The 11,913-nt window shown below is 34.8% G+C and overlaps 1 protein-coding gene across 2 annotated transcripts; it reads right to left on the bottom strand.

The window, feature by feature from the left end:
• Nucleotides 1-924: 924 nt before the first annotated feature.
• On the bottom strand, nt 925-11,650 carry LOC131058565 (linoleate 9S-lipoxygenase). Of its 2 annotated transcripts, XM_057992317.2 has the most exons (9): nt 11,010-11,646; nt 10,410-10,687; nt 6,195-6,435; nt 5,761-6,087; nt 5,574-5,659; nt 4,785-4,892; nt 4,387-4,694; nt 2,532-2,795; nt 925-2,002 (listed from the first exon to the last, which is right to left on the bottom strand). In XM_057992317.2, the coding sequence occupies exons 1-9, from the start codon at nt 11,440-11,442 to the stop codon at nt 1,234-1,236; spliced, it is 2,814 nt and encodes a 937-aa protein (XP_057848300.1). In that variant the 5' UTR covers nt 11,443-11,646; the 3' UTR covers nt 925-1,233. The 2 variants fall into 2 exon arrangements, with proteins under 2 accessions (XP_057848300.1, XP_057848301.1); XM_057992318.2 differs by lacking the exon at nt 2,532-2,795 and having other exon boundaries at nt 11,010-11,650.
• Nucleotides 11,651-11,913: the final 263 nt, after the last annotated feature.

Here is an 11,913-nt window from a genome sequence, read left to right as displayed (position 1 = left end):
TTAATATGAAATTGGCATATACTCATTCACCCCCCTTCTCAGTATATTTGTGTTCTCAATAGTTAGTACTAGTGATATTGATCTTTGTTGTTACTCCTATGCCATTCCTCCTACCTTGTGGAGATAGCGACATTCTAGTTTTACATTAACATAATATGAGGCTACTAGAAAGGTATTGTGATGATATTCTATTTGAATATTGTCTTGTTGATATTTCTTAAATCATCAGGAGGCACATATCTCTTAAAAATATTATTATACTAACACTAAATACTTGACATGTGTGACTAGATAACATGTGAGCATGTTTTCTATGACATGATGATTTATAACTATGATCTATTAATCATGATTTATGTGGCTTACAAACCACCATTTTCTTCCTCCCCTTAGGTAGCTTGATGCAAGCCACAAAATGTTTGTAATGTGCAAGAAACTTATGAGATTGATGAACTACCTAACCTAGAGACTACCTAACCTATGTTTTGGAGTTATTTCTTCAATTCCTAGAGACTTTTGTTGACTTTATTCTATTAACCTCCAAGTCTTCATTAATAATTTTACTTGGACTTCAATTAATTTTTGTTTTCTTGATGATTTTACTCTTATGCATTGAAGACTCATTGATTCCTTTTAATTATTTTAATTTTTTTTCATAAAACTTTTAATGTCTATTTGCTTATTTTGTTTGTGATATTGTGCATTAATTTAAACTTTCATCTTCCATGAATAAATAGTATAAGTTAAGTTGATGGTCTTAATAAATAAGATTAGTATAGTATTGTCATAATCCAAGTCCTCCTATGTGTCTATACGTTTTATGCCTTTATCTTGGAATAAATCTTTTATTTCCTTTTTAATTTTATTAACAGCGAACATGGAGCCTCCTTCAAGATGTCCTATAATGAAGTCCTTAATAGATACCGAAGTTTCAAACATACCTTTTTAATATATAAAACAAAATTTTAAAAAATTACAGTATTTGAAGACTGAGGGAGCGGTGCGAATACCACAAGCTCCAACCTGTTATTCAAGATAGTCCAGAGAGTCGAACCTAATATGAGCATAATATATACATCTGCTCTCATATATTTCTCTACTTTTTATTAAGTCCCACACTTCAATGCAATGCTTCTTGGTGGTACAAGCTCTGTAGCAGTCAAGTAATTTCCAACATTCTAAATCTGAAAACTGAAACTTCTATCCAATTTAGTGGATTCAGATCCATTTATTTTAAAGGCAAGCACTGTTGGGTACTCCACGACCCGTGAGCCCACCTGTCCGAGACACATCAGATGTACTTGGGTACAGTAATGTGTAGGGAACCTTTGCTGGGCCAAGCCTATTTTTCAAATCAGGATTATTGTTCCTGTTCATTACATTCTTCTCCACCTGCTCCAGCGCAGAGGATAACCTACTGAAAGCTTCATCAACCTCCACGTCATCAGTCCACTCTGGAGTGGATCCCTTCCTCTGTCCAATATAAACTTCATTTCTTGCATGCTTCGACAAAATCTCAAATTGTGTCATCACAGTGGTGGTTGTTTTTATTTCCGACACAGTTTTAAGCAGATATGCTTCTGGATCCTTCACGAGATCGGAATATTCCGGCGACCCCTTCTGTGGAATCAGGCGTCTGCTCATGGTAGGACGGTTGGGCATATATCCTCCGTAGGCATAATGCCCAAAATTTACATTTGCATGCATAGCAGATGCCAGCCAAATTATGGTGGTCAGTGCTTCTGTCATTTCAGGGAAGCTTTCCATTTTATACCATCCTTCCTTTATATCTGCGTGCCCTACGGTTAATAATTCTTTCCACCATGATTGCAATTCTTTGTCTCCTTTGATTGAGGTGTCGCTCTTGTAGTAGAGAGACAAGTACTCTGTTACCCATTTCTTTAAAGCAGCCCATATCTCCAGACCGTCCACCGCGTAAGGATAGTCTTCAATTACAAGCCTCAGCCCGTGAGGTGCAGTCGAGTCTGGAACAGCCATGCCCCTGCATTCAAATTAACAATTTTAGCTCATTGCATTGTTTTGGCAGCTTTAAAGAAAATGTTTTAAGTCTTGATTTGTTTAGATGGTTCATCTGTAATTGTGTTAGAAGATAGGTTCTTTTGTTTTTTCAGTAATCCTATTTTGTAGCATGATTTCAGATGAATCAAATATGCTGTTTAAATATCGGAACGAGATTGAGTTAATGAAAGACAATAATAATACTTAAATTTCTATATTTTAATAGTGTGTTAAGTTTTTGCATAATAATTTTGGATCATCTTCTATGATCCATCATCAGGATGAGTTAGAATCAGAGAAGAGAATGAATGATTTGATTCTCTTTTTTTGACTAACTCTAATTCACACTGATAATAGATCATAGAACATTATCATGGAATATGATAAATCATAAAATATGATCTCAATTGTTGATAAAAAACTCAACACAAATAAAATCCAAAAATTTCAGTAATATTAACACTGATTGATTTGATCAAAGATAATTAAGAAATGCTTTGCTCTTTTCATGCCTTTTGAGGAGATCTGCAGGCAATCCCTGTTCGTTGAATCTCCAGTTCTTGTAGGCTTTGGAAGACATGTGCATGGAATATATGGAGGATGAAAAACAAGTCTCAACAAATCCTCCAGCGTTTAATAATGTCCGACGGGCAACCTGATTGGCATCCATAGTGTTCAGAAAATGGGGCCTTAATAACTTGTAGACCGGATGCATTGTGCTGAGTTGCCTGTTGGTGGCTATAATGATTGGCTCCAGAATAGCATGAGTAAAAAGCCTGCGAATACCATATAACTACAGCTTTCGTCAAAAGGGCAAATAGAAATTCAAGTACAAAAAGACGAAACATACAAATTACAGACAGCAGAAAGCCAAATGATCCCTTATTAAAGGTTTTCTGCATTGTTGCAAATGCAAGAGTCTATTAGTTCCCAAAAGTATAACATTACTGGTATAGAATATGAGTTTCCTAGAGATGACATATTGACTAGAATGAAATATTTGTTCGAGTAGGCTGATTGGACACAACAAGACTAATATTGGCAATTGCAACTTAAAACAGGAGGGTAGTATGCTATTTAATAAAAAATCTTTATTTTTTAATGGCTTCCTACAAGATGTGTATCTGGAGCAGAAGTAGGATATGACATTTCAGGCACAAAAACAACCTATATAGATTCAAGAAAGTGTTGTAAGTACTCAAGCAAGCTCTTAGAGTATGGCACATTAGAATTAATTCTCACTTCTTACATAATGGTTTCACTAGGAGTAGCAGTGAGTGTATATTATATATCAAAAAGAACAAACAAGGTCAGTATATTTGTATTCTAATGACTTGGTGTTCATAGTTGATTTGTTAATTGATTTATTCAAATAAATTGTTAAAAAAGAATTTGAGATAATTTATTGGATCTCATAAATTATTCTTTCAGCATTAAGGTGAACAAAATGGTATATTCATTTATCAAGCCAAATATGTCAATGATATTTTGCTAAGATTTCATATGAAAAATTGCAAGCCTAAATAAACACCAGTATTAATAGGCTTGAAACTAAGAAAGATGACAAGGGATCGAATATTGATTCAACATTGTATAATATACTCGTCGTTAGGTTAATGTAGCTTATAATCACAAGACACGACATATTGTATAATGTGATGTTTATTTTAAGATTCATGAAATCTTTGAAAGACTCTCATTGACAAATAGGAAAAATAGTTTTGAGATATGTTAATGAAATAAAAAAATCATAGAATTAGATATTCAATTTTAGATGAGTTCAAACTCATAAAATACACAAACAATGATTGTGTAGATGGTAGGAAGATTACATGTCTAATTATATTTTTCATTTTATAATAGATACAGTAGGCATTGACATCTAAGAAACAATCCATCACTCTTTTATTAATAAAAATAGAATATGTGGCTTCACAGAGGGAGAGTTGTTCAGCGGTATGAATATTAAATCTTTTCAATAGAAAAGAAAACAATATCTTTTTTTAAGTGTCTGGAGTTGAAGGAACTGAAACTCTCAATGAAAAAATGAAGAGTTTTAGTCTATTTTTTCTGTTCTATTCTCTTAGTCTCCTTCAAAATAAATATAACATTTAAACTCAGTTATGAAATTACATAATCTTAGTACTGTTAGTTAATTTAGAGCTGCTGGGTTGACTCACTCCTAGTTTCTTTTCGAAATGAGAATCAAATCTACTTGGTTCTCTAAATTAGATACTATATGGCACAAGAGAAGTGCAAAACCTGCATAATTTATCAATTACTATCTTTCAAACTATCCTACTTTAATATCATCGAGCTCAGTAGATTAACATAACAGTTATTTAAGTTAAGAGTTAGAGTTCATACCAGTGGCCGATCACCTGATGATATGCAGCCTCATTGACTCGAACATAAGTTTTAGCCAGTAGCCACACTGCACCTTCTTCTGTACCTTCTTCAGCAGGAGTATAAACATGTCGTTCAGCTGGTCGGTCAGTGGTTGCACCCAACGACAACTCAATAGCAACGGGCTTAACGATGCCACTGCTGGTAAGGAACAAAACTGTTCGGCTGGCATATGTTTTCACGTTGTCTGATTGGCTGTTAATTCTTGCAACATAGGGTATATACACATCATGGTAGTCCAAAACGAACAATCTCTTAGACTCTGTAGCCTGATCACGTTAATGTTATAATGCATATTAGTGGATTAATCAAGCATGGAGTTCATATGAAATTGTATAAAACTGAAGTTAAATCAGGACCTGGGACACGGAAAGGCCTTCTAGATATTTTTCTATGTGTTCTTCTGTGATTGAGCTCTGTTGAGGTTCGTATTCTTCTGCGCTCAGACTGCTAGATGGAGGAAATTTCTGAAACATACCCAAAACACATCAGTAAGTATTATTACAAAAACTCTGGCGTACATAAACAATCTGTGTGTTGTAGTCAATATAGCTGCGCTAAGATTTAATAATCATATAATCGATATTTTAACATTGACATAGTGTCACAGTTAAGTTATGTAGTTGTTCTTGTCACTAAGATTCAAATTCTATTATGATGATATTGTTGAATGTTTATATTAGAAATGAGATCTTCTATTCTTAACTCCAGATCAAAAATGTTTATTCTTAAATAAGAAAGCTTAAACAACATATTCTATTTTTTTTGTTTTATTTGGACTCTATTGAAAAATCTTTGATTTGCTTGGATAGCCCACTTGAATTCATACTGAAAGATTAACACTAATAATTTGATGAGCCACCCAAACGAATCGATGCAATTTTGAAGAACCATCCAAACAATTCAAACTGAAAGATTAACACTAGTAATTTGATGAGCCACCCAAACAAATCGATGCAATTTTGATGAACCATCCAAACAATTCAAAGTTTAAAATATACTGTTTTAACCAAAATTACATTAAAAAGATTTGAATATTGAATATTGAACATGTATAATTTTTGTTTATTCTTTTTATCCACTCTTTTAAGTTTTACCTCAATGCTCTCTGATTGAACTATTTTTCAAGGAAACGACAAAGCGCTCACCTGTAGACGTTTAATAACCATGGGAGTGAGTCCCGAAAGAGTTTGGCGCGCAAACTCTTCATCTATTCTCCAAGCATTTTCATTAGCTGAATAACAAATCCATTAGTGAATTAGCCATAAAATGTGGCAGGTGACCTTAAATTACCCAAGTATAAATGTATATATAAGAATTTGAGTTTGTTCTCACCATCAAAAACTTGAGGACGCGGAAAGTTTATGATTGGACTGTCTTCTGCTTTATCTACTAATTCCTGCACGAACTTGAATGGGCTTTTGAATGCCTCACCAATGCTCTTCAAAGAATTCAGAGGGTTGGGGAGTCCTCGAACATACAGATCTTTAATATCTTCGAAGGACTTGAATTCTGGACTGAATTTTGACTCGATATTTGGAACTAAGGAACTTAAAGAAGCCTCTATTGAATGGGATGCTATGTCTGTGTAGTCCGCGTGAGGGTATCTCTCATCCGGAGGAATGAAGAACGAAGAACTAGATGGGCTTTCGGATTTCGGATCTACAACCAACCCCACAATATTTTTATTTTAATTGAAGTATTTTAGAAAGTTGTTGTCAATTCAAAAGATTAGAAGGCCATGAAGGAACTCTTTATAGTATGAATACCTGTTTTGGTTGGAGGGCGGCCTGTTCTGCACCTTCTGGGATATGGAAGTTGTTCAGAGCCTCCCAGCACATTCCTCCTCAGCGATGGATCTTTATCAGGGTTTCCAAGATCGTTGTAAACGTGGTAGTCATATATTCGATCCCATGTCTTCCTCTCTCCCTTTCCATCCCCTCGCAATTGCACCAATTCTCGATCCCTCAATGTCCTAAGCCCTTCCGGCGTTGCATCAGGAAGATAACTCTGCACATTCAAAACAGCAATATAAAACTGCAGTCTTATAAGTACTGTTTCATGTCAAACAAACTTTTGTGACCCACATCTCAAAGCATCTTGGATGAAAAAAGGGAACCATTTTGTTTCACGTCAAACAAACTTTTGTGACCCACATCTAAAAGCATCTTGGGTGAAAGAAGGGAACCATATTATGTCAAGCATTTCGATTTGATTTGTGACAATCAACAAAAGCACTGTAAAGAGGAAGAGATAAAATGGAAAGGTAAGATGATAATAGAACCTGCTAACACCATGTTAATGTGAAACAAGGAGGTGGAATATATTCATTAAGGAATAGGATGATAGGGTTTGTCGTCTTTGCATTTGAAGGTTAGTGGGAACGAATGCAATTATATCATGGGTTGTTCAGCTTAAAAGGACATTAGGGTCAAATATGTTGATATTCTAAAAATTGAGATTCAAATGAGAATGGATAGCAAAAATGGCAGATTACTGGCTTGAAATTTGCATCAAAAGAACCATGATCAACAAACAATAGTGGTCAATCTGAATTTGTGGTTGGGGTTTGTGGTCAATTCTTTTGGATTCATCCTATTGTTTATAATCTTGGGTCTTGTAGACTGTTTGGTCTTGTGAACAATATTACAATTTTTCAGTTCATTTCACACAAATGAATATAGCATTTTTCTTATGGCAGAAAATTTTTCTTTCTATTCATCAAGCTTAAATGATACACTCTAATATTTTGATTTTCTTGGGTGGGTCATCTGAAATCATGATGAATTTTTAGTAGGACCCATTTATTAGTGTAAATAAAGATGGATCACCAAAACAAATCAAAGCTTAGGCTGGGGTCCCATGGGAGGGGCTTGGGCTTCATGGGATCACCAACTTCCTTCAATTTAGGAGCTTAAATTTTTAAGCAGAAATGCAGTACAAATTTCATGGGAAGACCCACTTAAAAAAATTCCTAAAAATTGTTTGCAACACTGCTCTATTTTTTAGGAAGTTCCCCTCCATGAGACCCCAACCTTAGAGTATGTTGTTTAAGCTGAAATAGTCTCCATAATTGACAACAAAATGACAAGGAGAGAATATTAATTAATTTTATTGCTTAGACTAACATCTGAATGTATAGAATATATAAGTCATTTATTAGTCAATAAGAAGTTGACAAAAGATTTGAAGTCATAAAATTTCAACTTTCAACAAATACAACATTGTTTCTCTCCTTAAATGATTTTGCTTCCATTTTGTTATTCCTCTAATATTATCACTCTTATATCATTACTTTCTTATACTTTCAGGTTGACTTCAAATACATATGATGTCTAATTGACCTCTTATTAAAGACAAGAGAGGACAACCTACACTTTTATATCTATGAATTACTAAACTTAATGTTAGGTAACCATTCTTCTATATCTATTTTTATAAAATAAAAAATGTTAATTCTGGACTATTGTATCAAAGCAATCTACCTCTCCTTATTCATATTGTAAACATGATAGCATAGTTGGAGTGGGATAATGACTTGGTAAGATGTTGTAAACAATTGACATGGAAAACATGATGATATGTATGTATGTTTGTATTTATGCATGTATGTATAAACACACACACATATGTACATACATACACATTTTATTTCATTAATAGTATACAAGAAAAACAATTCTTATTATAGAGAGTAGTCATTTGAATAGTAGAGCAATCTTATATAGGTGATAAATCTACCATTAAGGAGTCAAGCTTCGTTGCACCTCTAAAAGATAATTTTTTTTATAAATAATATAATTTGACAAAATACTATCATTTGCATCAATTAAACTACATCATTTCTACAGGTTAAAAATATTTTACTCTTATTAATAAAAAATAAATATTTACAACAATTATACTCTTAGACTCAATGGTAGTATGAAATTTTTGCTTATATATAAATGATGTTCACTATATGTCAACCAATTTTATCTAGAACCTAGAGGTCCTTATAAGAATAATTTAATTAAGCCATTGTTGTAATAAGAAATCTATAAATTGCACAAAAGCAAATTAGATTAATGTATGAGTGAAATTTTTTAACTTAAGCTTGTTATGGAAGATAATGTAACATATGAATAAAAAAGATTTGAAATGAGGAGCGAGAGTGGGATTGGGAGCGGGAGCGAAAGAAAGGGAGGAGCTAAGGTTTCAGGCGAGACTATAGAGGCGGCTGAAGATGGTGATGACAATGGGGAGACTGCGCCACATTCCTGTATGGCTCTTTTGTGCCTGACTCACAACCCCCTGTTGTCAAGCTTTGCATGTTGGAAAGTTTTCTAATGGCGAGCTTTGCGTGGGGGGTTTTTTTCTGATGATTTTGAGCGTGGCGGCTGGAGGAAGGTGGGAGCAGGTTGCTGTTTTCTTTTCCTTGGGATTGCTTCTCAGAGGATTTTCGTGTGGAGATCGTTTCCCTCTATAGCCATGGGGTGTTGCGCTTCTTTTCCGGTTCCTTGTTCTTTGGTCGGGTGCAGAGTGGTCTTTTGGTGCGCGGGTGTCCGTGTTCTGGGCTTCGCGCAGTGTTGGCTTGGCACTCTCTTTTGGAGCCTACAATGTGTTCGGTGGTTACCCTCTGTTTGGTGGTTCTGTTCGGTGCTCTTCTAGATTTTGGTGCCCTATTGGCGTCCTGGGAGAGTTCTTTGTTGCCTTGGGGGTTCATTTTTTCTCTTTTCTTTGGCCCAAGTGCTTTTTTGGTTTCATCTTGTTCTCGTGGGGCTTTGTCGATGCTTTGGCTCTTTGGTTTTTCTCTCAGGTTTTGTTGGAGAGGATCAGGATGGGGATTCCCTTTTACCTCTTCTCACTCTATGCCAGTTCTATAGAGGTGGATGGCATTCTTTTTGGGGTTGAGAGAGGTTTTGAGGGCTTTGTTGTGAGATGCTTTTCGGGACTCTTGAAAGCTCTGTTCCTTCTGCACCATGCTTCTTGTTCTCTATCATTTTGTCCCTATGGAGGTGGGGTCTTTGGTAGAGTTTTCTTACTTGGTGTTTGACAGGTTTAAGGTTTTGGGAGCCTTTTGAAAACCCAATACTCGTTCTCTCTTGTTTCTATCTCATCATCTTTGGTCTTTTTTGTTCTGTTGAGGTAAAGATGGTTTACCTTTTTTCTATTGAGGTGGAGTCGGGTGTGTGTGATGTCATGAGTTGCTGGTGGAATGCTGATGGTCAGTTGTGGCTTGGCCATAAGGTTATTGAGACTGGTTTGTATGCTGAGCTTCATTCTTCTTCTCCTATAGAGGTATTCTTAAGTTCGGGTCCCCTCAAAACCTATTTTCCCCTTTAATCATAACTTTAGTTTGTTATGGACTATCTAAAAAAGGTTTACAACTAAATCAAAGGTAAAATTAAAGCGATGAATTCATAGTTGACAAAAATTTAGATACCAAAACATATATATTAATATTATTAGCTCAACTAAATAGTACTAATTTGATAATTTTGTAAATAACATTGATCTCATTTTTTATCTAGAATCTAGGAGTTCCTATAAGAATAATATAATCAAGTCATTACTAGATGTACATATGAATAAAAAGTTATAACCCTAACTTGTTTTTAAATGTTTAAAAAGATTTACAATTAAATAAAAAATAAAATTAAAATAATGAATTTACAGATAAAACAAAATTTAAATGTAAAAATATATAATAATAATAATCAAATAAATCAAAAAAAATATTAATTTGTTTGTTTTTTTGGACAGCATTGATCTCCATTTATCAAAATCTAAAGGTCCTACAAGAATAATAAAATTAAAGTATTATGAATTACACTAAAGAACATTGGAGTACATATGAGTGAAAGGTAAATCAGGTGATAAAATCTCAAAGTTCAAAAGGAAATTTACATGAAAAAACATATATAGACAAGTTAATCTAGGAAGCTATTGACTTATTGTTGTGTAGACAGCATTGATCTCATCTTGTATCCCTATACCCATACCTTATTAGCGAAAAATACACGGTCATTCTTGTCCACGCGTTCTGGCCATATCCAAGAATTGCATTGAAATCGAATTTTGCCTCGCCCAGTGACATCAAGAGTTACAGATTTTAGAAAGAATTCTCGTGGATGTTCATTTCTTATGAGAAATGCTCCCGGCTCACCCAGACTAGTGTTCCACTTGAATGAGATCTTGTAGTGTTTATCTCCAACGATTGGTCCATCCCATGGGTTCCAATCCAAGTAAAATACTTCAGACGTCTTCCCTCTTCCACTCTCTGCAACGTACAATTTAAAAAAAAAGTTAAGTTCTTCATTCTTCTGGTGTTTTTAGAGTGTGATTCGAAATGTTGATTGAAAAAATGGTACACAATCTAATTCATGAATCACAATAATCATAATTTTTGATTGCAAAACTCTGAAATCAAATCCAAAAACAACAATGATCTATAAACATGATTCAAAATATTAATTAAAAAATATATACACAATCTAATTCAGAAATCACAATGAACACAATTTTAGATTGAAAAATCTAATATCTAATCTTAAAAAGCAATGATCAAAATTATAGATTCACCCCAAAAAAAAATTGATTACCTGGGTCAATCTGGTTGCTGCTAACCAGCTGGAGGGACACTTTCTTCCCGAGTTTATCCGATTTCTCGTCTGCAAAAGTTGCAGAGTAATCTGTCAATTCAAGAAGAGAGGCCTTCTGCAAGATCACCTCTCCTTGTACGTCTATGTCATCTTGCCCCTTTGAAGGACTCCCCCAAATACCTTTTTCCACATTGAAGGCAAAGTTTTTATGCACTTTCCGAGCCTTCCCAACTCGGAATTCGATCGCAGATGAGGATTGCAACGAACGATTACTGCTAAAATCATGGCAGGCAAAACAGCACGATCTGTTTGGCCCTTCAGTATCTCCAAAACTGAGAGATGGGACTGGAACATGAAACCTATGGGAAGGCATTGGTCCATATCTATGGCATTGGATGCCACTGGTGGGTCTTAAAATACTTCTTGCATCCATTCTTTTATCAGGATTTGCTGCACAGAGAAATTATGGTTTCACACCACATATATAAGTATGGAATAAATCAGGCCTTCATGATTAGGATGGCATGCACCAAGTGCGAATAAATCCCGTATATTCGTCGACCACGTTTAAACTATGGATCTCCTTTGGATGAAATGCAGAAAAAAAGGAATTGAATTCTTTCCCGGATAACATTATCCTAAGTTGAATCATCTAGATTATCATGCAGTGTTGGAGAACGATTTGTGTTTGGATTTGTTTAATGTCGCGCAAAAACCAAACTGTGGGGACAATTATGATTTTTACAGATGAAAATGAAGAATGAGGGCCATATTCAGCTCCGGCCCACCTGTTTTGTCGTGGGATTGAATCAACGAGACCATGTGAATACTAAGGTAGTTGGACAAATTAAATTTTCTTAGTACACTGCAATCTGCAACGCGTGAAAATAAAAAAATGCGCGTC

This window comes from Cryptomeria japonica, chromosome 1 (assembly GCF_030272615.1).
Source record: "Cryptomeria japonica chromosome 1, Sugi_1.0, whole genome shotgun sequence".
In the NCBI taxonomy this organism is placed as follows: domain Eukaryota; kingdom Viridiplantae; phylum Streptophyta; class Pinopsida; order Cupressales; family Cupressaceae; genus Cryptomeria; species Cryptomeria japonica.
Note: the sequence above shows the minus strand (reverse complement) of the source record. Positions and strands in the feature narration are given on the sequence as shown.

Coding starts and splice junctions, on each gene's coding strand:
- LOC131058565 (XM_057992317.2), bottom strand. CDS start 11,442: ATGGATGCAAGAAGTATTTTAAGACCCACCAGTGGCATCCAATGCCAT. Junction 6,088..6,194: donor CCGCCCTCCAACCAAAACAG/GTATTCATACTA, acceptor GGTTGGTTGTAG/ATCCGAAATCCGAAAGCCCA. Junction 2,003..2,531: donor CCTGCAGATCTCCTCAAAAG/GCATGAAAAGAG, acceptor ATTTGAATGCAG/GGGCATGGCTGTTCCAGACT.